At 42.7% G+C, this 27,287-nt stretch overlaps 1 protein-coding gene across 5 annotated transcripts in view; it reads right to left on the bottom strand.

Moving 5' to 3' along the window:
• Positions 1-24,777, bottom strand: part of kdm5a (lysine demethylase 5A) — a 48,566-nt gene extending 23,789 nt beyond the window's left edge. For all 5 annotated transcript variants that reach the window (XM_088923804.1, XM_088923806.1, XM_088923805.1 and 2 more), the window contains exons 1-19: positions 23,345-24,777; positions 20,142-20,219; positions 19,158-19,280; positions 13,717-13,887; positions 13,211-13,393; positions 12,690-12,768; positions 11,644-11,735; positions 10,507-10,665; positions 8,801-8,920; positions 7,976-8,134; positions 6,479-6,660; positions 5,369-5,531; positions 4,644-4,763; positions 3,615-3,809; positions 2,988-3,169; positions 2,315-2,439; positions 1,945-2,095; positions 1,026-1,140; positions 431-786 (exon numbers count right to left, since the gene is read on the bottom strand). In XM_088923804.1, coding sequence (XP_088779930.1) covers positions 431-786; positions 1,026-1,140; positions 1,945-2,095; positions 2,315-2,439; positions 2,988-3,169; positions 3,615-3,809; positions 4,644-4,763; positions 5,369-5,531; positions 6,479-6,660; positions 7,976-8,134; positions 8,801-8,920; positions 10,507-10,665; positions 11,644-11,735; positions 12,690-12,768; positions 13,211-13,393; positions 13,717-13,887; positions 19,158-19,280; positions 20,142-20,219; positions 23,345-23,491 — 2,900 coding nt within the window. In that variant the 5' untranslated portion in view covers positions 23,492-24,777. The remainder of the gene's footprint in view (positions 1-430; positions 787-1,025; positions 1,141-1,944; positions 2,096-2,314; positions 2,440-2,987; positions 3,170-3,614; positions 3,810-4,643; positions 4,764-5,368; positions 5,532-6,478; positions 6,661-7,975; positions 8,135-8,800; positions 8,921-10,506; positions 10,666-11,643; positions 11,736-12,689; positions 12,769-13,210; positions 13,394-13,716; positions 13,888-19,157; positions 19,281-20,141; positions 20,220-23,344) is intronic.
• Between the last annotated feature and the right edge of the window lie 2,510 nt (positions 24,778-27,287).

Raw genomic sequence — 27,287 nt, 5'->3', positions numbered from 1 at the left:
CTTGCAAGGATTAGGAGTGTTATCCCTGCGTCCTGGCCAAATTTCCCATTAGCCTTTAGCAATCATGGCCTCCTAATAAACCCCATGTATAACTGGCTACATCACTCTGTTCTCCTCCCCACTGAAAGCTGATGTGTGGTGAGTGTACTGGCGCACTATGGCTGCCATCACATCATCCAGGTGGGGGGTGCACATTGGTGGTGATCGTGGGATTCCCCATTAACTGTAAAGAACTTTGATTGGAGTGCCCTACTACTGCTGCTACTGCTACATGCAGGCAGGTTTACCAACAAGCACAGCAACCCACAGGTTACCTCCCCACAGCTTTCCAGCTTTTCATTACCGAAGTGAGTGCGCTCTACTGGAGAACAGATAGCCCGTCCCCATGGGCCCAGCCAGGAGCTGAACGCGAGCAGAACGCGGGCGTTACCTGGCCTGCAGACAGGTGCGGGCCTTGTCCTCCCAGCGCTCCGACACGGTCAGGATCTCCTGCAGCTCGGCCATGGCTTTCTCCACGGCGTGGTGGGGCGCCAGGCCCACACCCGAGTCGATGAGCCTCTTCATCAGCTCCAGGGTGACGCGGTGGGGCTCGCTCAGCGTCAGGCGCACCTCGTCCAGCCAGCGGGCCTGCTGCAGCTCCTGCTTCAGCCGGGGCAGCTCGGGCAGCTCCACGTCCAGCCCCCCGCCCAGCTCCAGCAGGGCCTGCAGCTTGGAGGAGTCGGGCGTCTCGTCCGCCAAGGCCTCCTGCGCTCGCTCGTGGAAGTCCTCCACGTTCTCCAGCAGCTCCTGAACAGGACGCAGGACAACATCAAATCCTGAGTAAACTAATATTAGGTTTTTTAACACACAAGGATACACCAAATACATACAATTTATAAATAACAGCACCCTACTTCAAAGATTGTGTACAGATTTTTTTCCGACAAAGGCTTAGAGTGACCAAGTCAGAATGTGCCAAAAGGGCGAGGAGAGTTACTGTTCCTGCTCTGGGGTGGCATGTTGAAAAGCTGGGCAGCGAGACTCACCCTGACCAGGCGGGCCTGGCTGATCACACAGGGCAGGCAGTAGAGCTGGGTGACGAAGGCCTTCAGCTCCTCCACGGTCAGTTTGCTCCTCCCCCGGCTGCTCTCCGGCCGCTGCCTGCGTCAACGACACGGCAAAGCGACACGCACGCTCACTCACGAGGGTCACGCAAGACGCAAAGCTTGCTCTACTGAGAAAACACAGCTTTTTATTTGAATTTTTTTTTTCTTCTGGACAAAATGTCAAGGGGAAAACACCAAAAGTGCAGATACATTTCACAGGCTCAAAGGAAATACAGTCTACCTTAACCTGCCGTTTAAAAATGGCTTATCGTATGCTGGTTTATTGAAATCCAATTTTTTTCCCCACACTGCAAAGGCCAAGAATGTACTTGATAAAAACCATATTTTCTCCATATGACTCCAGAGCTCACAGGATAGCATTTTCAATTCCATAAGCTCAGAAATCCCTTCTGCGTTATAATCCTAACTGCTTACAGGCGGGGTGGCTGAGCTCTAGTGACACTTGGTAAACTTTGCTTACGTATCAGTTCTGTTAAAAACGAGCCGATGTGCTAAGGAAAAGAACATCCCTTGATGTAATTGTCTTGTGCTTGTTTTATCGGAATACCATCCCTACCCTTCCATCCCCCATCCCACCGCCCCCAAAAACACAGGCATTTTTGAAGCTCAGCATCAGCTGTCCACTGTGCTTTAACATTGGAATAGGATTCGGTGCACGTGCCTTAATTTGAACAGTGCTGCATATGTTCCAGTGTCAAAGACCCCCCTCTGTATGTGAGGCTACAGCCATCACCGAAGAGATTTTCCTTCAGTAACCATCTAGCTGTGGGTTTGGCTTGAGGAGCAGTGCTAGCCTGACCGACAGACGCTCGTTCTCAGAAAATCCCGTCTTCCTGACCTGTGCCTCTGCTTGTGGCTGAGCAGCAGCTGGGCGACCGAGGAGCAGGTCTCTGCCTCCTTCACCATTTCCCGAAGCCGGCGGAACAGGTTGTTCTCTGGGTACTTCCTGTCCTCGGCGTCCTCCAACAGCACCTTCAGCTCAATCAGGTCTTCGGAGGGCGGAGGGGGCAGCAAAAAGAACAGAGATGATGATGTAGGCCCAGGTGACTGCTGAAACTTCTCCATTTTAAAATGATACCCACTCTAACCTCTTCTAGAAGGTAAAGTTGCCCTTTTTCCTGCATTCCCAGACGGCCTGATGGTTTTGTATACCGAAAACGCCGAGATCAGCAGCAGCTGATTGCAGCAGCAGCAGCAGCACCTCTCACCTTTCTTGTTTTTATGATCCGCATCCAGCGCCTCAGTCACCCTCTTAGCCCAGGTGTCGTAAGACTGCGCCCGAGACTTCACTCCGTACAGCATGGAGGGAAACTCCTCTAGGGCGTACCTGTACCTACAGGACAGAGACACGGCGGGCATGGTTGAGACCACACTTGTGGAAAGGTGGATACGTTTGATCAATGGAGGAACAGTGGATCAACTTCACTTCTAGAGCACTGGCCCTCAAGATCAATATTCTGCATGGGAAACAATTTAAGGTCACTGTGTCTGACAGCCCGTAATATCATTAGCATTTGATTTCCTTTTTTGACCTAATTCTACGTTTTCTGTTAACATGCTTCAATTCCTGTTTTCCCTAGTAAATGTTTCATTTCAGACATTCAATATTTGATTATTAACTGTAAGTAAAACTATTTCAGGTGACTGTATTACCCCACAATCCCCAGAGATGCCTTTGAAATTCCCTCTCTCTGCCAACACCCCTTGGCATGAACTGTTATTCAAAGTCATTCAAGACTGTGCCTTGCCATTTCCCCCATTTTTAGCCATGCTTAACAAACAACCTTAAAGGTAATTCTTCTTCTTCAATTGCACTGGCCCCGCGTTTGAATAGTTTGCTATTCTGCTACAGGAAGACAGCGCAGTTCGAGCCAGCCTCACCTGAGGCACTTGTTGCTCAGCGGGCAGTGGCAGAGGTCGGCGGCGTGGTGCAGACACACCAGGCGCTCCGGGTTGCAAGAACAGGTGAGAGCCGACAGGAAGCAGGTGGTCTTGCATTTTGCACACTGGCGCTCGTCGTCCGGGACGAGCTCAAACACCTCCTGTTCTGAGGCCAGGACGCCCTGCCAGCCCCCCCAAAAAAGACAATGCCAACAATTAGACATCGGAAGCGGTTTATGAGTGAATTCACTGCACAAAGAACAAGTCACGGTTTATTCCATGCTGAAAAGACCTTTACAAAAACAAAAACAAGACCTATACAGTTAAATATTAAAAATATGCAGATTTAGAAGATAGTAGCAGTATTTTAAATGTACTTTTTTTAATTCAAAACTTTTTCTGCGTTGTCGTCTTAACCTTACCTCATCGGATTAAGCTCTTTTCTTTTTCAATAGGAAAGAAGTGGCTTAAGATATGGGCTACATTTGCCGACAGCTGATTATCTTAATCAGCCAAGACGAGATATTTGGTTCATTGGCAAACATTAAATTCGTTTGAAAGCAAAGCAGAACCGCCGGTCGCTGTGTTTTCTTGCACCGCGGGGAAAAGGGATTGGGCGGCACACACCATCTGCTGGACGGCCTGCCTGAGTCGGGTCTCCTCTTCAATCGTCTCCCCCATCTCCCTGAACACAGCGGCCGCCAGCTCCACATCCAGACTCTCCGGGTCGGCCGCCATCTTGCAGAGCAACTCCTCGTGGGAAAAGACGCAGTACCGCTGGAGGCGGCGGTAGTGAGCCACACATTGTCTCCCCATTGGCAGCTGAGGGGAGAGACGGCGACGGGTTAGCGCCAGAAACATCCCAACTTCCTCCTTATTAATGGAACCCAGAGATCCCATTTCAAAGATCGTTATTTTTTTAGCAATCCAGTTAAAAAAGGGCTAAACGAAAGCCAAAAAGCCTCAGCATCTCATTATCACTGCGACTGAATGGAAGAAGAGATCAGTGCCTGAATGTAAAATTCCAATGATCGCATTAAGCATAATATCAGCATATTAATTTACTGAAACAAACAGTTGGAAGTTACAGATAACAGCTGGTTAGGCAGATAATGCAATCATACTGCTTGAGAGAGTGAAATAATATAAGCATCCAGACTTTTGTACCTGGGATAATATAACTGATACAAAACAGGACATGTCTGCAGGTGTAAATGTCGCACAAAATCAAATAATTTCAGCTGTCGTTATCAGCCATCTCAAATTGTGCTTTATGGTCTACTTTGTGGCAGGAAGCTAGTGTGAAAATTTACCAAGTTATGAAGCCGTGCAGATCGGATTCTCAAAATAATTCTCTTTGCAAAGGCAATCTCTTTAATGAGAAGAGCACTTTTCTAACCCTTTTCTAACAATGAAAGCCAGTTATGTCTTATATGCCATTATTTAATATTCAATATTCAGTTATCCAATACTCAGGTCCATAGTCAATTTTATTGAAAATATTACATAGTACTGTTTACGGAAACAAAAGATTTAGACTAATTTATTCAGATATTTCACGTCTCTGATGCAAGCAGTATTTTAGAAGTGCGAGAAGACAAGGGATGTAACTGCTATCCCATGATGCTTGGCGGCATGGAAATCTGAAAGACGTACCCAGTCTGCAGTACAGAAGTTGACGGCTTCAGCAAAGTTATAGCCCTGGTTAAATCCGCTGTGATAGGCCCTCGGGAAGGTCACCACAAACTCTCCTGCACACTGGTTCGTCCTGAACACCTGCCCCCGACAGGACAGCGACAGGTGAAATGCTTGGAAAAGAATAATCTGGCAAACTACACTGAAAATAGAGGCAGCCTTGAAACTGGTGAAACAGAAACATATGACACATGCACACGGTTTGCTTAATCTCACTCTCACCTGTCCAAACCTAAGCTAAAGGATTCTGAAGAAAGATGTACACGCATAACATGTAAGCCAGAGGTTAGCCATGATGATGCATGCCACTACCGGATGTCTTCCCTGGGTGAATTCCTAACAGAGAAGTGGGAAGCCGGATTGGAGGCCTCTATATATGCACTGTTTATCTGCTGGTGGCTACCCAGAAGCTAAACGTTAACATACAACATCAAGTGAAAACAAATCGAAGCCTGTGGTGCGTAACTCCCATGAAAACATTTCATTGCAGGGAGAGCTACCCTGTAAATAGGAGAAAATTGTTATAGTTGTATTAAAGGTGTAGAACCGATTAATAGCAACTGACCACTTTGGCTGTGGACAAGAGTCAGATGGTTGAGCACAAGGAATCCAGAACAGCACCCTGGTACCCTGCCCCGCCCACCCACTGCTCTCTCAACCCCCCCGCGGCATTCGCAGTGACTTACGGGCACCCCGTGCTCCATCAGGACGTTGGGGTTCATGATGGTGACCAGCTGGTGGAGCAGGTCGGGTTGGGAGTCGAAGAGCTCGGGAGCCAGCTTCTTCATGACCGCCTCCAGCTGCTCGGCTGCGTGGGCCGGCACGCCGTACCACGTCTTGGGCTCTCCCCTGAGAGAAGAGCAGAGACGGGGTGGGGGGAGGAAAAAAAGGAGGGTGGGTGCTTTTCATGTTCGCCGAACCCCCCCAAAAATAAACAGCTCAGGATGGACAACGCAGTCTTAGTTGCCTGCATGACTCGCCACATTTGCAAAGAACAAAAGTGTGCACTGTCCAGCAAAGCTGGGCAGAGCATAGAAAAAATGGGGTCAAACACGGTTCAGCCACTTATCTGTGATTCAATGTGCTTCTGCTTCTTCAGATTACTAAATTATATACTTGAAATCTCACTTTGTCTTGCACAGCAACCCTAAAATGATAAATAGATACCCAGGCCCAACCCAGAAGATTATTCCACGGTTCCATTTCTAGAAAAATATTTCCATTTCTGAGGTAACCAGTATTTAATCAGTGGGGGATAAGGAACGTCGCTGCTATCCCAGGATACTTGGCTTTACGGACATTTAAAAGACTAACCCGCTCTGCAGTACAGACGCTGATGTCTAAAGTTAACACTGAAGTCTAAAATTATAAAAAGTTCAGCCGGCCCATCCCAAAGACTTTGAGTTCTTTTGAGTTCAAGATATATACAACTAAATTTCGGGCCCTTAGTGTTAAAAAAAACACTGTACAAACAGAAATAACGTCAAAAGATACCACGGATCTACGGAAGGAAAAAAATGATTTAGGATCAAGGTTCTCCTTAATTAAGACTGTGTTAAGTTTTTTTTTTAAAGAAAGCTGACATTTTCTTATAGTGGTTGAAACCTTTTGAATACTTAAATGTTCAACCATTCTTAATTAAGTACCATATCTATAGGTAAGACATTCATTCACTAGGTATCAGAATCCACAACAACACCATCTAATAACGGCTTTCAGTACACTGTCCTCAATGAGGTATTTTCTGGAGTATTTCAGTAGAAGAGTTCTGCTGATTAAAAATGCTCTAGACCTACCAGTGCAAGAAGTTGATGGAGTAGCTCCAGTGGTCCTCAATGTGCCAGCAGAAGGAGGAGAAGCACATGCCTACGTAGAGCCAGGGCACCTTCATACCCGAGATATCCACGTTGATGTGGGTCAGCACAGACTGCTCCAGAACGGGCATGTTATTGAGGTTCCAGCCCGAGTTCGCATACTCCTGACGACAAGGGTAGAGAGCGTCACAAACAGTGCTCATAACACGGGGAAGAACGTCCATGGAAAGACCCCTTCCTTCCTGTTTTCCTTGTAGCTTCCCTAAGAAAAGCGGTTTCCTTCCCTCCAGGTAAAGTACGTTTTTTTACATGCGCTGCGCCTTGATTACTCCATGTGTGTTGAATTCACACATCATTTTGTTCCCAGAAAAATGGAACTGGTTACTATGAATCCTATCGGATATTTACATAAAGACTGTTTTTGACTCAAGGAGGCTATCATGGTAAAATGATTAAATCTGCCTTTTCACCTCTGGGGTCCATAAAACATTTTCTCAATGCTGTGTGCCAAGAGGTGACAATTTGGTTTTTGACCTCATTTAGTTTGTGTTGTTTAATTTAATGCACGGTTCTTTGCTTTGTGTTTGCAAACCCATGTTTTGTTCTTTTGGCTCCATGAGTCTGCTCTATCTGTGTGAAACGTTGAGAAAAAAAGCAACAATTTTATCTGACTTAGTAATTCAAAATGCATTATTCATCTCCAGGGGGGACAATTTAAGCAGCAGGTGATGCAACGTTCAGCACCTGACAAATAAAGTGATGTGAAAAAGAAAGTACACCCCTTTATGATTCTGTGGTCTCACTTATCAAGCTCTCTTCCAGGAAACACTTACTTTAAGATAGTGTTGTTACAGGGGGTTCCACATGTTACTAAATCAAGTGCTTACTTTTCCACACAAGGCTTGAACGTTGGCTGATTTTGTAAACAGTAGTAGAGGAGTTTATTGCCATATGCACCTGTACATTATAATTATTCTTATACAATGGACAACACCACACAACGTAGACAGAACATTACGACATCATAAATAATACAACCAGAACGATAAATATGAAGTAGTGAAAGAAAGACAAAATGTGGTAGACCATGCAAAAATCGCACAGTGCAGATGTGCACTGAGTTTAAAGACAAAACAAAATCTGTGTGTGTTGTCACCAAGTCAGATTTATCTACTGTTACGACTTGGCGAGGACTAGGTGAAGATCAGATGTCTTATGTAAAACCACAGAATCTTAAGAGGGTGTACTTTCTTTTTCGCAAATCACGGTCAAACTACAATGCAAATCTGTAATTTGTAAGTGTAATTCGAATTTGGCTCAGCCTTATCACGTCCGAGTTTCGGAAAAGTAAAGTTTATCGTAAGCACAAATCGCCAATAAAGGATCTCAGGGACACCCTGCATAAGAGAAGTGAAAGAGGTGACGGGAAGCGATGTTGTCAGGACCGCTCGGTGTCGTCTCGCGGCCTGGCGGAATTACCTCCTCGTCCGGCAGCAGCTTCCTCTTCCCGTCGCGCACCGGGAACCCGCTGCCCACGTCCTTGGAGCTGATGTCGGCGCCGTACTCCACGATGACGTCCTCCTCGATGCTGCTCACCAGCCGCCAGAACTCCTTCTCCACCAGCTCGGTGGGCACCATCTACGTGCCCAACGGGGCAGCGAGAGAGCAAGAGTCAGAGGGTGGTTGTGGAGAATAAGAGGATGCTCAACCTCCTGCACAATGCGAGACAGCCCAATCTGGAACTTGTGCACAGTCCAGGACACATGCTTCCCAAAGCCTTACGTTCCAAAGTGCAATATATTTGAAAGAGAGAACAGAATCGCCAAATGATAGCTATTAACTCGTATAACTGACCGTTCTCCTAAGGAGCAGCAAGCAATAAGAGGCTCGCCAGATCTGTCCCAATTTTTTCGGCATCGTGTATCATATAATCTCATTTGTTTTGTTAATTTGCATGTATTTATTATTATTACTTGCGATTTGAAAAAAGAACATCTAGAAGATCTCTTTGCCCTGTCTTGTGCAAAAAGCACCGTCTTGTCAATTACCCAGCGGGGAAAGAAAACCCAAACGTTTGAGTCACCGCAACACAGCTGGAGTCTGCAGACCATAAGCACACAAAACGAGACCTGAGACGCATGCAACCACCAAAGATGTGAAAAGAAATGGCCCAAAGATCTCCCCGCAAAACACTGAGCATTTTGGAGTGCGAACGAACATGTGGCTAAAGGGTTATCCTGACACAGTTACAGAAAGAACAGGAAAACATACCCTTACTTTAAAAAAGCACCAAACGGTACGTACGTGCACAGGCATGTTAAAATAGTCTGACTTGAAATGATCTGCCATTTCGCCGAAGCTCTGCAGGGAGTACTCCCTCACCGCCTGTTCGAAGCCAAATGCCTCCCGTGGTTTGCTGCACTCCTGGCGGGGGAAACACAGAGCAAATAAAGTCAGCTTCAAGATCCACTGTCTTTAAAGAATCAGCTGGAGGTCCCCTTTCGGAAACCAGGAAAGACCGTTCAAATTTGAGCAAATGGCCTTCATTGTACAGCATTGTTTTGTGCTGAATAAACATTTACACAGGCTAACACTGAGGAGGGAGGGGTGTGCAGCAGTTCTCACTGCTGCCTTGCTGCGTTAGGGGGGGCCTTGGGCTCAATTCCTGTGGAGCGTGGAGTTTAGATGTTTTCTCCCTGTGTGCTCGCGTGAGTTTCCTCCAGGTGCTCCAGTTTCCTCCCACTGTCCAAAGACAGGCAGGCTGGTTTATTGGCATCTGGGAAAACTGGCCTTGGCGTTAGGCTGTGTACCTAGGCCCTGTGATGGACCTGTGTCCTATCTCCAGGGTTTAATTTCCCCCATGACTGTGTACTGCAAAGGCGGATTAGAAAACAGATGAATGAATATGCTAGTGTCGTCCCAACTATACTTCTTGACTTGATGGCACGTAGCCGTTTGTGTATTACTGTAAGCATCTATTATAAGTGACTATAACCAATGGAAGGAAAGGGGGGTCATCAATGAGGAAAGTGGCCTCGACTGACCACACTGGAGAGCTTGGAATTGAATGCCGTACCATTGCCATAGCATTGCTCAACCAAGGGAAAAAGCACTGTGTACTTAGCAACAGAAGACTATTAAGCAATGCACGTCTGTCTCAACTGCTTCAACTCAATTAAGCACGCCTGCCCAATTTATAGCAATCTACTTTTGTGTGTGTTTATACACATACGCTCGGTCCGTGACTTGGGAATTGGTTATGTTCCCAAGCTTTGTTCACAACTCGGGGTCATTCTCAAGCCGAAACAACCTGGCAGAAACGCGAGAACCCCATTTGCTTCAAAGGTTACTGTTCTAAGTGTTTTTAGGATTCAATATGGCCCTGTCAATTTTCCCCTTTCTCCCGCCTTTTATCAGAGCTATTAAGGTTCAAACTGGCCACGGAATCACACAGCAAATACTGGGATGTCAAAGTCGGAAGCAAAACAAAACCAGGGGGCAAATGTATGCTGAACCCAGCAGCCTAGTGCCGCGTGCCCCTGCGATATTGGGGAGCGACCTCAGTTCATCGTTCCCATATTCCAAACACATTCGCTGTTCGCTGGCCATTTCTTAATATTTCTTCAGGGTTCTTATGCTGTTCATATGTACGGAATATTCATATCACGGTCATCTGTACCTCGAAGACCAAGTATACATAAAATGCCAATAACAGTGTTCTCCTACTGTTTTTATATATGTATATGAGTGAAAGAAAACTGAAATATTATGGTAACATGACTATCGATTAGCTCTAGCTGTTTCACAGCACTAGGAAGCAGAACCATCTAAAACTCCTAATTACTGCTTTGATGTGACAAGATGAATGGATGGGAGAATATTGTACCAAATGACACAACCAGGAGCTGCAATGGTACAGCAAGGTAGGGATGTGAATGCAAAACAGTCTACCTCTGGCTGATGAACGCACGAACCACAGCCGCCCGGGCTCCTCACGGAAATGCCCTTACCTCCGCCACGCACTTGGGGCAGCGCCAGTCTCCCTTGGGCACGTCCTGCAGGGGCGGGATGAGGCAGAAGGTGTGGTAGCTGTCGTCGCAGCCGTCGCACAGGAGCAGCCGGTCCTCCTCGTCGCCCCGGCCGCACACCAGACACACGTACAGGTCGATCTTGGGGAGAGAGAGCGGGGCGTGTGTCAAATCCCTGTCCACGAGGAGGAAAGCACACCCCCCCCCGGGCTTCAAAAATAAAGGTCGCCTGTTCGCCGGCTTGTGAATCACACGCAGCTCTTAATAAAGGCCATCTGTGATAGATCACAGCCGTCATCAATCCTCATTCTGAAGAAACAAAATGTCATTCCACGTATGCATCTAGTTTTACGGAAGTAAACGCAGTCCTTACTTTAAATAATAATTCCTTGCACTTATATTGCGCTTTTCTAGAAACTCCAAAGCATTTTACAGGTAATGGGGAATCCCACTACCACCACCAGTGTGCAGCCCCACCTGGATGATGCTCCAGTACTCTCCCCACACACCAGCTATCAGTGGGGAGGAGAGTATAGTGACGAAGCCAGTTTAGAGATGGGGATTATTAGGAGGCCATGATTGGTAAAGGCCGATGGGAAATTTGGACAAGACACCAGGATGACACCCCTACCCTTTTCGAGAAACGCCCTGAGATTTTTAATGACCACAGAAAGTCAGAACCTCGGTTTTACATCTCATCTGCCTTTTTACAGTATAGTGTCCCTGTCACTACACTGGGACGTTAGGACCCACATAGACCACAGGGTGTGTGCCACCTACTGGCCTCACTAAAACCTCTTCCAGCTTCAACCTTAGTTTTTCCCAGGAGGTCTCCCATCCCAGGTACTGACCAGGCTCTCACACCTGCTGACCTCCAGTGGGGCTGCCAGTTGTGAGTTGCAGGGTGATACAGCTGGTAAAGTCACCAATAGAGGTGGGATTCGAATCCAGGGGTGACCGCGACCTAAACGTAGCGCCTTAGACTGCTTGGCCACTCTGACGCGCCGAAATTCTTTACTACATTCAGAGACAAAAGAAGAACACGGCGAATAACGCCGGTAGAATTGCTTTATCCTGCTTCAACTTATTAGTGCGTCATACAGCCTGAAGTTCACTCACAAAGTTAACTTCCAGAGTCTCCTTGCGCTGCCGCATCTTAATGGCAAAACCTTGAGACTTGAGGTGACGCTGTTTCTTGGCAAAACCTTCATCTGCAAGTGCGGGAAAAGAGAAATATTCTGTGACACAATGCAGCACAGTGACTGCTCATCAGAACAGAATTCAGAAACCTTGTGGTATTACACATTTTGAAGCTTTACATTTTTCTCTACCTAGTAGACAGAACTCTATCCAGGTTATGGATCAGTGAAGCTGTTACCAACTGTATACAAGTTTGATCCATCAAGGTTTGGCAGCAGCTTTCATATAAAAAAAAACAGCACTACACCTTGTCAGCTAATTGTTAGTGAACTTCAAATAAGAGCCCTTTTCTCCAGCTTCTACAAGTACCTGCTGTTTTTAAATGCAATTGTGTGGAGCAGTGAGGTCATGAAAAATCGATATCTTAATTTCTTCAAGATTGGTTAAGAGACTGGTCTTAACCAAGGCTTGCTAAGGATGAAAGAGTGTTCCGCAAAGAAATGTTGTCATTGACAAGTACGGTTTAATAAACACGACATCGAAACATTACATTTTAACTACTGAATTACTACAATTTAGATACAGGGTAATAAGATTATTTAATTGTGGCTAAAAGCTGTGATAAAAAAAACTTTACTCAATGCAATCAGATATTTAACAGGCATTTTAGAGTTTCTTTCATCTGTGAAACCAATCTATTATATTTTCAGAGTTTTTCATTTTATACTTGCTTAACTGGGAATTGCCATATGCTCCTTTAAAATCTTGGCTCACAGTGGGCAGGCTTCAGACTCGCTGTGGGCTTCACAGATTGGCGTCAAGAGTGGCACATAACTCACCAGTCAAGACTTCTGCCAGCTGGGGGCTAACTCTCATAGAACGCAGGTTGCAGTCATCTTGTAACGCAACACGACAAGGACCATGAGGTCACAGAACTCAACCTGTGCTCGGAGTCGGCCTCTTTTCTAGCTGAAGGACTTAGGAACCCTAGTGCTTTGAAAGAATCAGGATATAAAATGACATACCTGCAGGAACAATTTCCAGTCCCACCATTTTAGGGTTTGTACCAAAGATAGGCAGGTTCTTCAGCTCCTTGTTATCTTGCTAAAGGAAAGGGAAAAATGCAATTAAAAGGCAAACCAAAGTATCATATCCGAAAAATTTAAAAAGTAAACACGCCGAGAGGACAGTGAGCAGGGATGTTTTCTTTTCTATTTTCAGCAACCTATGATAAAAACAGAAATGTTTCACATTTAAAAAACTGTTTGTGGAGAGATGTCACTTCAACATTTTTAACGCAAATCTTCATGTGAGCCAGTAACTAAGCACACATTTTGAGAAGAGGAAAAAAAAACTAAGCAGCAGAACAGAAAACCATCACAAAAAATAAAGGTGTCAGTGTGTCGTATATACAGATGTAACTGTCCTTGGATTCAGTGATTTAGCAATAGGGGTTTAAAGATGATCTCACTTGGGGCTGTAGACAGTAGACATTTTACAAGACTGCAGGTCTGTGTAAAATTAGTCTCTGCCTGTACTCAGTTACCTCAGCAGACTTCAGACGCCTGGAACGTCGCTCAGGGGCTGGTTGTAATGTGGGAACCAGGGGGTCTTTGGCCTGGGTCCGGTGACACAACACCTCCTCCTCGTCCTCTTCCTCACCAGCCCCTTCTATGCCCTCCTCTCCCTCCTCTCTGTCCTCTGCCTCCTCATAGAGCTTCTGAATTCCCTGAGAGAGGATGATAGCAGGACAAAGGACCAAGATCAGAAACTCGGCACCCCTAACGCTCATCTCTAAGCAACAGACACTGTCTGGAACATAGACTGACTTCTTTCCTGACATAGTCGGTCAGATTCAAAGCACAGGAGAATCTGGTAGAGTCAGGCAGATTTTAGTGACTTGCTGGTTATGCGGAATAGAGAAAACCATTTAAGACATGATTTCTGAGAGTGATTAAAACACATCTGGGCAAGCGAACTGACAAAGGTTTCAATAAATGACCGTCCACAGACATCCGATACTGGCACAGTCTGTGAGGCTCCGGGCCTTACCGTCAGGGTGGCTCCAGACTGGAAAAGTTCGTAGGGGTACAGGATCCTCTCAAAGTGGGAGCGTAGGAGTGACCCTGTTCCCTTTCCTGGTGGGTAACCCATCCGGTTTGCCACCTTGGACCACTTCTTCTCCTTACACACCACCTCGAAGCCGCCTTCTGCCGACACAATCTGCAAGCACAACATTGTGAAGTCCCCCAAAACAGAAAGGCTTTTATTTTCATTGGAACAAGTAATAGGTTTATTCCATGCTGAAAAAAAGAAGAAAGAGAACACAACGTTTCGGCCGTGGAGCCTTCTTCAGGTGTGACACCTGAAGAAGGCTCTTCAGGTGTCACACCTGAAGACACCTGAAGAAGGCTCCACGGCCGAAACGTTGTGTTCTCTTTCTTCTTTTTTTCAGCATGGAATAAACCTATTACTTGTTCCTTTGCAGCCTACGCACGCTGACGCAGCTACCCACCTGAACTTTTATTTTCATTGTTCGTCTGGCAAAAACCTTCTGCCAAACTAGTAAAACCACATATATTGCCCTCCAAAAGTATTGAGTCAGTCAAGTAAAAACTGCTATTTCTGCTGTATGATAATAATTGCTTACACTTATACAGAGCTTTTCTGGACACTCCACTTAAAGCACTCTAGAGGTATTGTGGAATCCCACTATCACCACCAATGTGTAGCCCCTCCTGGATTGCAACGGCAGTCAAAGTGCACCAAAGTAATGAAGCCAAGAACAGAATGATGAAGCTAATTCATAGATGAGGATTATTAGGAGGCTATGGTTGGTAAAGGCCAGGGGCAAATTTGGCTAGGAAACTTGCATTAATACTTTTACTCTTTTCAAGAATCGCCCTGGGATTTTTAATGACCATGGAGAGTCAGGACCTTGGGTTTACGTCTCATCCTAAGGACAGTGTCTTTTTACAGCATAGTGTCCTTCTCACTATACTGGGGCATTAGGACCCACACAGACTGCAGGGTGAGCGCCCCCTACTGGTCCACTAACATCTCTTACAGTAGCAACCTTAGTTTTCTCCAGAAGGTCTCCCATCCAGGTACTGGCCAGGCCAGGTATAATCAGGAAATTGAAATTTGAGGTGAAAAGATGAATATAAGACAAAAGTACAGAATGTCACCTTTTCATTCTGGGTATTTCTGCACACACACATAAGTTTTAGAATAATACATGTTGTCAGCAATTTGGACTCCTCTGTCCCAATACTTATGGAGGGCACTGCATAAGATTGTTGGGGTCCAGCTTTTTCTTCTCAAATTGTATAATTTTTATAATAAATGCTGTGAATGTAAATAAAATCATCCTAAAACATTTAGGATTAACAAGTATTTATTTTGTAACATAAAAGGACATTAAGTTTGTTTCTACTAATAGAAAAATGCAGGGCACGCACAGTGGCTATGTAAGAATCTGGTATGAACTCAAAACACATTTTAACACAGCAACGTAAGAATGCTAATAAAATCGGTGTTCTGGGTTTTCTCTTAATTTTTTAATCCATTACAACATATAGGTTTGTTCCTTGGTGCATATATCATCACACTGATAATAAAATATCTTGATAAAATACTCAGAGCCTTTAAAAAAAGGAGGGGGCTTGTTATAACACTCATTTTTTAAAATTTTAAATCTACAGTGCTTCACCGATGTTATGAGTTTAAGAGGAAGAAAAAAAGTTAGAAGAAAATACTTTTCAATTGCCAAGCACACGCACTTTGGGTAGACTAGTAACATAAAATAACATTTTGGGGGGAAAAAGGGCTCCATTTTACAGTAGTTATTGTTTGGTATGGCAAAAATACAAATTACAAAAATCGACAACTTAGAGCAGAAGTTCTCCCACTGTTTTTCTTGTGACGTGCATGTGGGACAACCAAGCGCATGTAGAACTGGGACCAAAAATAGGTCAGTACTCCTTAAATCAAAATGCAATCTATAAATAAGAAAAAAAAAATGACCAAGGAACCAGAAGCCGAACGTTCGGATTTCGTTTTACAAATTGCCGAGTGGAACATCAGCAAGGCACCACTTCTCCAAATAATACAGAAGTAAAAAAGTACAACAAATCTGCTCGATGAATGAGAACAAAATTGGCACTGGAACCATCAGTGCAAAGAAATGTGTATTTTGACAATTTACTGTTCTTTTGGGCCAATTTCAATTTTTTTTATTCCAAACATCACCGTCAGCACTGTGCTTGCAAGGGAAAATAGCATTTATATTTAATATACTGCGAAGCATACAATTTAATACTATCGTCCAAGAGAAATGGTATAATTACAAACTTGTAACATCTAATTACGATGTCAATAGTTTTTTTTTTTTTTTACGAATAGAACGATGCATAAATGGAAAAATCAATGTCCCAGCACTGTTGTATGGGACTTTGCAATGAACACTCTACAGAGAACAAGTGTGAAGTTCAAAATATCCCGAACCTTTAAACCGTGACACTGTAAATAATTTGTTTTCCTTTTGAAACAATTTGAAATAAATCACCACTTAATGAAAAAAGAAAAGTATGTTTAAGAAGAAACTATTTAGAAGAACACTAATTAACACTAATTACTTAATCAAAAAATCAACTACATTTTGTTCTCCTAATACTAAAACAAAACAGATGATTTTTAACAAAATATCCCTGTCAAAGTACTAACAAGTACTGAATATTTTTTTACTAAAATCTCAATGGAATGACTTTGTTTTCACAACATCAACAGGTTTTACATTTCCATAACACAAAGCTCATCTGAGGTAATCGTCTTTCAGTAATTCAGCTGATGTCTCTAAATTTAAAATTTAAAGTGAAAGAACAATCACAAAACAATCTACATTTCATATGGATGTCTGTCAGATCCATGCAGGCATATTTGCCTAATCTTTAGATTTCTTCAACTGCCACACAAACCAAGCAAACATCACAAGGGCTTCGGTAAGTTTGTCTTGTATAAATGCTCAACTAACTGATTGATTTTAGCTGTAGAAATAAAATCGCATGTGGTGAGATAAGGTACAGAACAATCTGGAGTTAATCCCTACAGGAAGCGTTTACATTTACTGTTTGTGAGACCATTTTCTAGGATGAAACAGCATTCAGCCCTTCGAAAAACAGAGTTTTGTTTAGCAGCATGTTTTTCTGATGACTCAAGTCTTAAGAGCTTCAGACACTCATTTGTCAATGTTTTGCTACGGGTAGGTATATTGCGGAGTTTTCCACAGTAGAAACGTTACAGAAGCAAACAAAGGTTTATGTGCTCTACTCATCATCAGTGCACAGGGCCCTGTGAAATGTTTAAAAGTGCACGGTGGGTTTAAAAGTGTGACTGGTCTCCAACACTGCCAGTGACAAGATCAAGGCATTCAATAACACTCTTTGAGGTTTGTTGCCAAATTCAATACATTTGACTTGAAATACCCTAGGCAGTGACATTCAGGCATATAATTTTGTGAAAGCAGACATGCGGATCAGAACCATTAAGAAAATGTGTAAACGTCGCCTAAAAAGAAAAACCTGCAATTTAAAACCACTTTCGAGATGCAAGCTATTAGGAAGGTAAGCCCTAACCACGTCCAACACTTTGCAGATGAATACCATTCCAGATGCATAATGTTTTACCCAGGCTTTGTGGAAAAAGAAATGGGACATTTTCAAAAACCGTGGTGGTGAATCTGCTCCAGAAATTGCAAATTACTCCCCCAAAAAAGTTAGGTGAAGCTTAGAATGTAAGACTCTCCAACTGTTCTGCAGGGTTCAAGCCATAAAGACAAAAGCCCGCAAAGATGTTATCAAGTTGCAGGATGAATAGATACCAACCCAGGACGTAAATAGTTGCTCTGAATGGATATCACAACAAAACCTGGTCCTCTTTGGACAGCTGCCATGTGAAAATTACTTTCACAACTCAGGAAGAGGTTTATCTGATCTGTTTTAAGGATAGACATGATTTGACAAGATCATTGTTCTTGGAAAACGTGTTTCGGGCAATCGTGGTTTTCAGTCAGAAAGTGTTCCAATGACTGGAAGAGTTTTGTGTCTCGGAGATCTTCATAAATATTAAGACAAAACGCACCGCAAACTGTGTACAAATAAACTGAACATTGTTGATCCACCTACTTAGATACAGTGCATAAATCTGTCGCTAAAAAGCTCAGTTAGAGTGCGGATTGAGTCCAGAACCACCCTCTGCCAATATCCTTCACCAAGAGCATCAGTGCAATTAACTGATCACCACGACAGTCTGTGAATTACTATTCAATAGTGATTCCCACAACTTGCTAGATCTCTAAACACTACGGACATTATCTGTTCATCCACTTCCTCACCAGTGCACCCTTCATATTTACTAAAAAAATAAATCAACCCAAGTCAAAACAAAAACGCGCACTTTTCAAAAGTGCGGCAAATTGAAAAGTTTCCTCTCCGATTCATACCTGAAACACACCTTCAAATTCAGCCGATACATCCAAGACAGAGGGACATCTTGCCCACTGGCCAATAAAAAATGCAAACAAATCCTGTACTATTACTTTGCATAGGCTTTCACACAAAGCATGTAGTTTGCCTATGTGAACATGAGTGAGAAACTGGATCTACAGTGTCAACTTACACAGAATAAGTTGTACCAAACACCTGCTACTGCACTACTGAGGCCCACACATTAAGAACCTGACAAAGTACTGGCTGGTATACTCACAGCAGTTATTAAAAAGTGAGGAATGATTTATTGCAATACATATTAATGAACTTATGCACACAAGAAGTTCAGTGCTTCTTAAACAAATGTTCTTTCCTAAATATAAAAACCCACCTCTTTCAGATCTCTTCTGAAAATGTTACTGCCATCTTAAGCTTGTTTCAAAACTGGGCTTATCTCTTAACTTTCAGTGTAATTTGTCAGAAAGGTTGGAGTCTCTCCTTGAAATGATGTAAATACAATTTTAAGGCTGATGGCAACACAGAATTTTTATTTTTGTTTTGTCGGCAGATCTCTTTGGAGTCAATCTTACAACGAAACATCTTTTTAAGTTTTTGAAACCCCCTGCAAAAGGCAGATTCGACAACCTTCACCTTTGAGACTGCATTTGATTTAAACAGAGAAAGGTGCTGGGCTTTCTGTTCCACAGTCTATCTGGAAGTTCTGTCTAGAATTTCAAGGCAAATCTTACCATGTTATTACAAGTGATGCACTCTAACAAGTCATTATATACTATAACACGCGTTATTGATACAATTGTTATAAGGCCATGCTTTCTGTTGGATTTATTTAATTCATTGTTGAACACATCAATTTCCAAATGGAAAAAAAGCAGTGTATTGCATGTCTAAAATTGCTTTTTTGCTTATATGAGAGCTTAGCTGGCAACCTCACAGTGGACAAGTTTGCTCATCGTAATTAACAGTACTCAGTGTTAGTTAATCACGTACCTTACTGAGCATATAGAGATCCAGAATCTTTCTCTCCACATGGGGAATTCTGAGCATAGACCCCTGCAACTCCCAAAACTTGGCAATTTGGTCCAAGAAGTTGAGCTTCACTCGAGTCAAGGCCTAGAAGGAATGCAAGACAAAACATTTTGCATGAATAAGAAAGATAGTCACTCTTTGCTATAGCATTCATTTCAGCAGAGATTTCAGTCTACTGCTTATTAACAATGCCCTGCATCACATTTATCCAAGCTGGACTACTAAAATACCACTACCTCACTGCAGCTCACAAACTTGTACTAAAACAAACCAGAGCTGTGTGCAAACCTCCTTTTCTCCCAGTGAGCCTCATGATCTCTTACTGTCTTATCAGGCTCTCTAGATATTATAGTGTTTCATCTGCTCTTCCAAACTTATAATTAAACCACCCTGGTTATTAACAACACCTCAGTTTTAAGTGGGGTAAATAGAAGCTTTGACATGGTCTGCAGCTCCTATATGCTTTTTAAAACTACAAATGCAAGCTTGACTGGCTAGACCTTAAAACTGCGGTGTGACAGACACACACTGAGTAAGCCGGCACACAGCAGGTCAGCCCATCTCAGTTTTTTTGATCGGCATGGTCTTGCATATAACCCAAGGTCAGATACTGAACATACACAAATAAAATGTTGTGCAGTTTAGTTATTTTGCATAACCTTTGCATAAGAAATAAAACTTACAAAGATTCCGGGAGTAGTTCTTCGAAATCCAAGTTTCAAATGTGGCTGAAAGGCTATACAGCTTAACGGAACAAGACAAGTACTTATTTTATACTCGGCAAGTATAACAAATCTACAAACTACCGTATGCTGCATATCCAATAGTTCCTTGTTGGGCACATTACTCATCTTTAGCTAACGGTTCATTTATTATATTTTGGAACTGCAAATGCAGGGTGCAGCAGCAGAAGTTATTCAGCGCGAGTTCAGTATGTGACAGTACCTCCAGTTCGTTCAGCCTCTGGACTCGAGGAATGAATCTGAAGTTCCTCACATCGCAGGCAAAGGGAGGCTGCCAGTCCTGCAGGGAACAGAGAAACAATCAGGAGCCATTTCTCCAAATGGTAGTGTTTCTTTTTCAAGAGGTCACACGTGCTACACTTCTGATCAAGCACACGAGGATACACTCTAAACTAATCCTACTAATTCCTAATATCTAAGAAATTAGATATTTCACATGTTTAATAATATATAATATATTTAACATATGCTCCATACTAACCCTACAAGGAAAAGAAATATTTAACACTTAGAAAGCCATCCCATGCTAATTTACAGCATCAGCGTCTCTAGGCATTAATCCCCCTTTTTGTTGTCCTTTCTTTACAAGATATCCCCTCTCTCAAACAGAACAGAAAAGGCACGGGTCATTTTTCCAGTTCTTCTGGGACATATCCGCAACAAAATCTGACCTGCTGCTCACTGCGTATATCAGTCAAGGTAAGGGGTATATTGAATGTACCAAAATGAATATCGCGCACAGCTACATTGCCAAGATGGAGTTCAGTTAAAAGATGGCAAGAAGTAACACAAAAAAAAGGCCTGCTACCACTTGTGGTTTACATTTTAAAACTGCTGAGCTAGCTACCTACCAAAACAGACAAAAGTTATAATTTACACTCTAAAAGTGACAAACATTACCTGGCCTATGGAGTTAGTCTAAAGCTTATGCAATATTATTCTGCGTACAGAGCCAATGAACCTCACTGAATGAGTACTAATGGATTACCTTCTAAAACAAGCACTGGAATGAGCACAACTTGTATCCGGTACCACTTTAACTCCGTAAAAAAAAAACATTTGTTTTACAATCTTTACACAAGGCAATAACACAAAGGACTCTTGGCTTCCCCAAGCACTTCACCCATCTCATTAAAGAGGAACTACAGTCCTAATTTCTCAGACAGGTTATTAAATCCCGGTAACAAAAAAGAAAATCACTGACAGTACAGTAAAAAAAGTACATATTTTGAATTGAGCACAAAGTCGTCAACTTGGTGAAAGGAACGCAAGTCGCCATTTTGCCGCAAACCCTTGGTCTTGCCACGGGCGAGTTCCCACGAATCGTGATGTGATGCAGCCCTTCCTGCTCACTAGTCCCTGTGCTGACTAATGCGATGGACAGGCGAATAACTACAGGTTGTACAGCACACATTTCGCCGCAGAAAGTTTCCAACATGATCTGCAGGCAGAGTTAACAAGCTCCATTTATCTGCAAAACCATCTCGGAGTCCAGAGCACTATTTCTGCTGGATTAAAAGAGACGTATACACAAGCCTGCTTTTTAACAGTGTCACAGGGCCCCGTCACCTCACCAGAAGTTTTGTTGCCTCGCTCTGAATTACAGCATAAGGCGCTGCACGTACTTGGAAATTCCGTCTACTCTGTGATGTAAATCGGAGGTTTTACAAGTTACTGTGCACATTTTGCTTTTATTGTGGTTTGAAATGCACTCATCAACGCTGATTCTTTCTAACCCCGAAATATGAAAATAGCGGCGCAGCACCCCTTTAACGGAGCCCAAAGTAGGTGGTTTGCCCACAACGAAGACAATGACCAAAACTATATCAAACAGAAAAGCCTTTAATTTCCTCAGAATCACTGCAATATGCATTTCATTATCAACCTCCTGTAATGTGAGCGTTGGAAAAATGAGCCATGTTTTGCATAGACTTAAAAACATTGAAACACTGTGAAATGACAGCAGTAAATTAAGTGCTTTCCACCGGTGAAAAACTCAATTATATGCCATATGGCAAATTTTAAAAATAAGACAAAGCTGCTTAAGTATTTATGATTCTGATATACTGATGCAATCATCTCTTCCAACAAATACATTCTGTAATTCTAAACTTTAGTGATTAGCTTTTTCTGCTGAAGCAATGCTCACTCTTGACAAGTCTGAGAGCATCTTTTCTGGCATGCTTTGCAACTGTTTGGCTTTTTAAACCTAAAGGCTGAAAGCTAGCTTTTCCACTAGCTTGGAGTACACATCCACACATTTTTAAATACATTACCCAGTTAAAAAAAAAGACATGAAAAGTTGAGGCCCTATGTCAGAAAAGCTGCTCTGTGAATCACAACACTGTGGTACTGTGAAATACTATTTTTTTTGTCACATTTGGATATCAGCTACTCTTCTGAGTCATAAAAGAAGCAGGACAGAGACAATAAAGACCTCAGCATTTATGATCTATTGATTGTGAAGTGAAAACATAATATCAAAATGGATTAAGATATTACAATAAAGTGGACGTTAACAGAATTTAAGAAACGAGTAGCATGAGGCCTGCGTTCAGACGCAGCTGTTCCCAAGGGGATAAACCATATATTATCAGTGTACATTAAAACACCCTAACGTTTGCTTAATTAATGTGCTTCTTAAAGTCTCGTTTTCCGAGTTAACATTACCTCTATTTATAGATAATGTACAGGGTGACAATCAGTGTTCAGAAAGATGCACTTATTCACCTGAAAAGATCCAGACCCATTTATTTGAAGAAAAACAGTGTTTTGGTTATCTAAACACCGCTACTTCTGCTATTACTGCTATAACAATGCAAACCTGAGCTCAAAGAACGTAAAATCCATTTGCTGTCTTTTGTTTCAAAAAGCTGCTACATGTATTTATTTGGCTGGAAAGCGAAGGCCTGGCTTTAGATTGAAGACCCTGAAAATGTGTTCATGTTGCAATAAAGACCCAGGCAGCGTGTCCTACACCAATACGGCTTCTGAGAAGGCCTGTTTTTTTTTTATTTTACGGGCAGAAGGTTTTTCGTTTTAGGCTCTTTCATTTTTTTTTCCATTCCACAAGACACTGAAAGTGGGTTTCATTTAACCGCAACGATTAAACTCCCTTTTGCGTGACTGCTTCCGATACAAACACCCGAGGGGAAAGTGAGGAGAACTCGACTTCCCCGTTACCTTCACCTCAAAACACTTTTATAAACGCTGGGAAAAAAAAAACCCATCCTGTTCTTCGGAAACCTTAGGTCGCGTCATCAATCCTGAAATCAACTTTCTGTTTTTTTTCCCCCTCATTTGTAAACAAATAGAATTAAGACAATTCCCCCATTTTGCGGCAATTGGCGGCTGCTTTAAGTTGAAGAGGTAGATCAGAAGCGATAAACGAAAAGGGGGGATTACCTCGGGCGGGCGAATTTTGCAGATGCCAGTTTTCTCGGCAATGGGTCGTATCTTGTTAATAAAACCTAAAGGGTCCGAAAAATCTTCCCAACTGGGCTCAAAGACGGGACACTCCGGAGGAGGGACGAATTCAGAGTACACAGACATTACGGGGGGGTGTGTTTTTTTTGTTCAGATTAAAATTCAAAGGCGCCCTTTCAATCTGTTTTGTTTGTTTTTTTTAGTGGAAGATACTCAATATCTGTCCAAAATGTGCGCGATGCGTTTTCATGCCGTGTCCGACACGCTTCCTTCGAGAAACAATGGTAGCGACGACGTCGGCTTGTCTTCGCGGCGTCCTTTCTTCTTCAGGAAAACTTTATGCATTGCTAGACGTGAATAAAAAGAAGACACGTAAAGTCGGGGAGGAGAGAGCTTAACACGGGCAAACAGACCAGCAAAATGATGCAGAGGCACTCCAGAAACCGGGTGTACCCCTGGAGGTCTACATCACGACCAAATGCAAACCGACCCAGTGCTCCTCTCTGCGCATCAGGAAAGGTAGGGAGGACACGAAGATCAAACAAGACCGTGATAATCCGGAGGGGGAAAAAAAAGAGTAAAATAAGAACAGCAACAGTTGTATCTCTTTGGTTAAAACGCCGGCACGGTTAAATGTTACTAGTATCCTTCCTGAAGGAAAATCCTATTTTAAAAGGCGCAGGAAACTCATTTTGGTGTTCCATCTGTCGTGGATGTCAAATGACTTCATAATTTCAGAGAGGGGAAAAAAAAATGATCGAACCTCCTCGTTCGATCCACACGGCCAGGAAGGCGTCCATTCGTTTCTTCTATACACTGAAAGTTATTCTGGATGTTGAATTATTCCTCTTTTAAGTGCTTTTTTTTCTGGCATAGATACGCAGTAAGGCACACGTTCGCTCATCCCAAAAGATTTGTTTTTTTTTTAAAAAAACCAAGCGTCGGGTTTATTGGAGGTGATATCGATCACTTCGTGTAGAGCAATCATTTTCTCGTGTTCTTCCGTTCAGCAGCCAAACTGGTCGTATATCCATCTTTGACGGTACACCTCTATACTCCAAATAACTTAGCAAGGTGTTTGCAGAACAGCACAGACACACACACAAAAAAAACTTAAAACAGCACGCCAGCTTTCAGGATGCGTAGGTTTATCAGTTAATCTTGGGTCCGTATACCGCATTCCCTCATTTGTGGTTTGTTTTCTGATTTTTTTTTTGTCCGGGGGAAAAAATACTACTATTCCTTATTTCGTTCAAAATCTTCCTTCTTTCTACGGCCGCCGCACCACCCCCTTAGCAACAACAGCGTATCCATCCTCCTCTTTCCCCGGTGGAAAAGTAAAAATGTTCTTTCCGGACACTATATTATAAACCCTTATCGTTGCGATTCACTTCGATGGGGAAAAATCTGCTAAGGATTTTACACGAAATGGTTACATAAGCGGAAAAAGTGTAGGGCGATTTCAGCGGAGTTTTAACACGCGGATGGATACAGCCCGTCAGGCGACGCTCTAAGGTCAAAGGGAGGTTCCGGTGCCGATTTATTTCCGGTATGAAGTTGGCAGTCGAGTTTTGGATAAAGATGTTGTGGTTTTACGTGGGATAAAAATAATGCATTTCAATCCCATGAAAGTGGTTGAAAGTGCTTATTTCTGCAACATTTTACTCGTTTGCTAAGCAGAAGGCCAGTGGCTTCCTACTTTCAGTTTCTGGCGAGAAGACCCGTTCCACAATATCCAGTTCCGCAAATTCCCACATTCTCATATACGATGAGGTATAATAATAATAAAAATATACCAGAGCATACTCGGTATGGTTTTGGATAAGTGGTTAAATGTACGTGCTCATATACATTATCACTAGGGCTGTGTGGATTTCACTTGTTTTTTGTCAACATTAACGGCCCTGAAATTGCTAGGTGCACTCAGGTTTATCTAATAAACAACAGGTCATGCAATAATCAAATAACTGGTCTGTTTGGAGGAAATAGCGGATAAAGTATTAGAAAGTGTATGTTTTCTTACAGTTAGCTTATGTGTGCAATTGTTTATGTGTAAATAGAATATCTATCAAACATGTTTACATATATTTCTAATTGATGAACAACGTAATTATGACTTTGTCAGTCTGTATGATGTGAGCCCTGATTTGCCCTAGATAACCTCCAAGAAGTGCTTCCTGTAGCCTTTTAATAGGCTAATTGAATTTTGTATGCGGCATATGTGACTGTTATTTTAATAGAAAATCTATAAGCTGCTCGAGGTTGTGATCAGCTTGCTCAATGCAATCCATACACATTCTATCAGAGACTGCAATAGGTAATTACAAACCCCGAACTTTATTCTGTCTTAAACCATTTAGTGATTGTTCTTGATGCAGGGCTTGTACTGTTATCCTAACGTAAGGTGCATTTGTGACCGAACATGAGCTTTGTAACATTGACTGGTATCTTCTGGATAAAACATGCTGGTTAGTATTAGAAACTGTCAGTCCCTCGGATCTAACAAGGGTACCAAGACCAGAGAACAACCCAAAAGCAGGACAGATCAATTTCTGCTATGGAACAAGTACAGATCTATTGCATTGGAGCCTTCTTCAAGTAAAGACCCAAAGAAGGCTCCACGGCTGAAACGTTGTGTCTCGTTTCTTCTCTTTTCAGCCTGGAATAAACCTTTACTTGTTCCTTTGCAGCCTACGCATGCTGATGCAGCTACTGACTCAAACCATTTCTGCTATTCCAGTTAGGGATACTATTCTTTTTTTAATCTGCTAATCATACTGCAGGTAAGAAAACATCCAGCCACATCACGTGGCCCCATTTGACTTGGGAGACAATTAGCGTTAGGCAAATATGTGTCTTTTCATTTAATGTTGCCATGGAGGTTGGCCACAGACATCAGATTCGTGAGGTCAGCACTGAATGGTAGTCTTGGAGATTTTGTATGCTAATGATGACACGGTTTTGTGAAGTCCTTCCATCTGTTACCCTGTGAGTTAACATCCCAAATGACTTCCCTAACTGCACATTAAGATGAACCTTTCCTCCTCTTCCTTGTGTTGTAGCAACCCCTTTCATGGTTCTCAGCTTCAAGATTCTGTGCTCAGCCTCTTTAAATACTTGCTTGTTATCAAGGTGGCATCTGCCAAAAGCTTCTGAAAACATTCTGACAACTAAAACACATTAGGAGATGTAATTTGTTTTTACACATATCCTTAGGAGCGTACACACTGTATATTCACAAAGAATTTAAGTTAAACCTGTAGCTACCGCTATCTTTGGCACTGTTTGTTATACTTCGTAGTAACCGAATGAGCTGAAACAAAGTAACGTGTCGTGATGTTTAATCATTACAAGGTTTAAATGTACCATTATAAGCAATGTCTGGAGTTTAGCAGATTGCAACATTTGCTTAATTAAAAACAGGTAATGAGAAATGCAGGACTGTAATTATCATAAATACACCCGATTAGCTGAGAAGAGTACTGGATTATTTGTAAATCATACTTCCAAACACCGCGTTAATACTGCGTTAAGGCCCTGTTTGTTGAAATACAGATTGAGAAATACACTCCATTTATGTGAACACCGTTGTTTGGGCCGTGCTCGCACTCTGTAAGGTTTTCACATTGTGGAAATATCAAATTACTGTATGCAGTGGTAATTAGTGACCAGCAGATGGCGTAATGAGTTTTGCTACCAAAAAAGTACCTTTGTTTGGATGAAGATGAAGATGACCAAAAGGCTTTTGCAGTATTGCATTGCTCACACCATTCTGTTGGGTCATTTAGGCCCTTGTGTGGTCATCTGGCCTGCAATCAGTGACCATTTAAATCTCCCAAGATTTTTATAACCAGGAATTTCTAATGCAGTGTGATCAACACAACAAAAACCATTAGGAACATTATGGCCATTACTGCTCATT

Source organism: Atractosteus spatula, chromosome 8 (genome assembly GCF_055471065.1).
Source record: "Atractosteus spatula isolate fAtrSpa1 chromosome 8, fAtrSpa1.hap1, whole genome shotgun sequence".
NCBI lineage: Eukaryota > Metazoa > Chordata > Actinopteri > Semionotiformes > Lepisosteidae > Atractosteus > Atractosteus spatula.
This window is presented reverse-complemented; position numbering and strand designations above follow the sequence as displayed.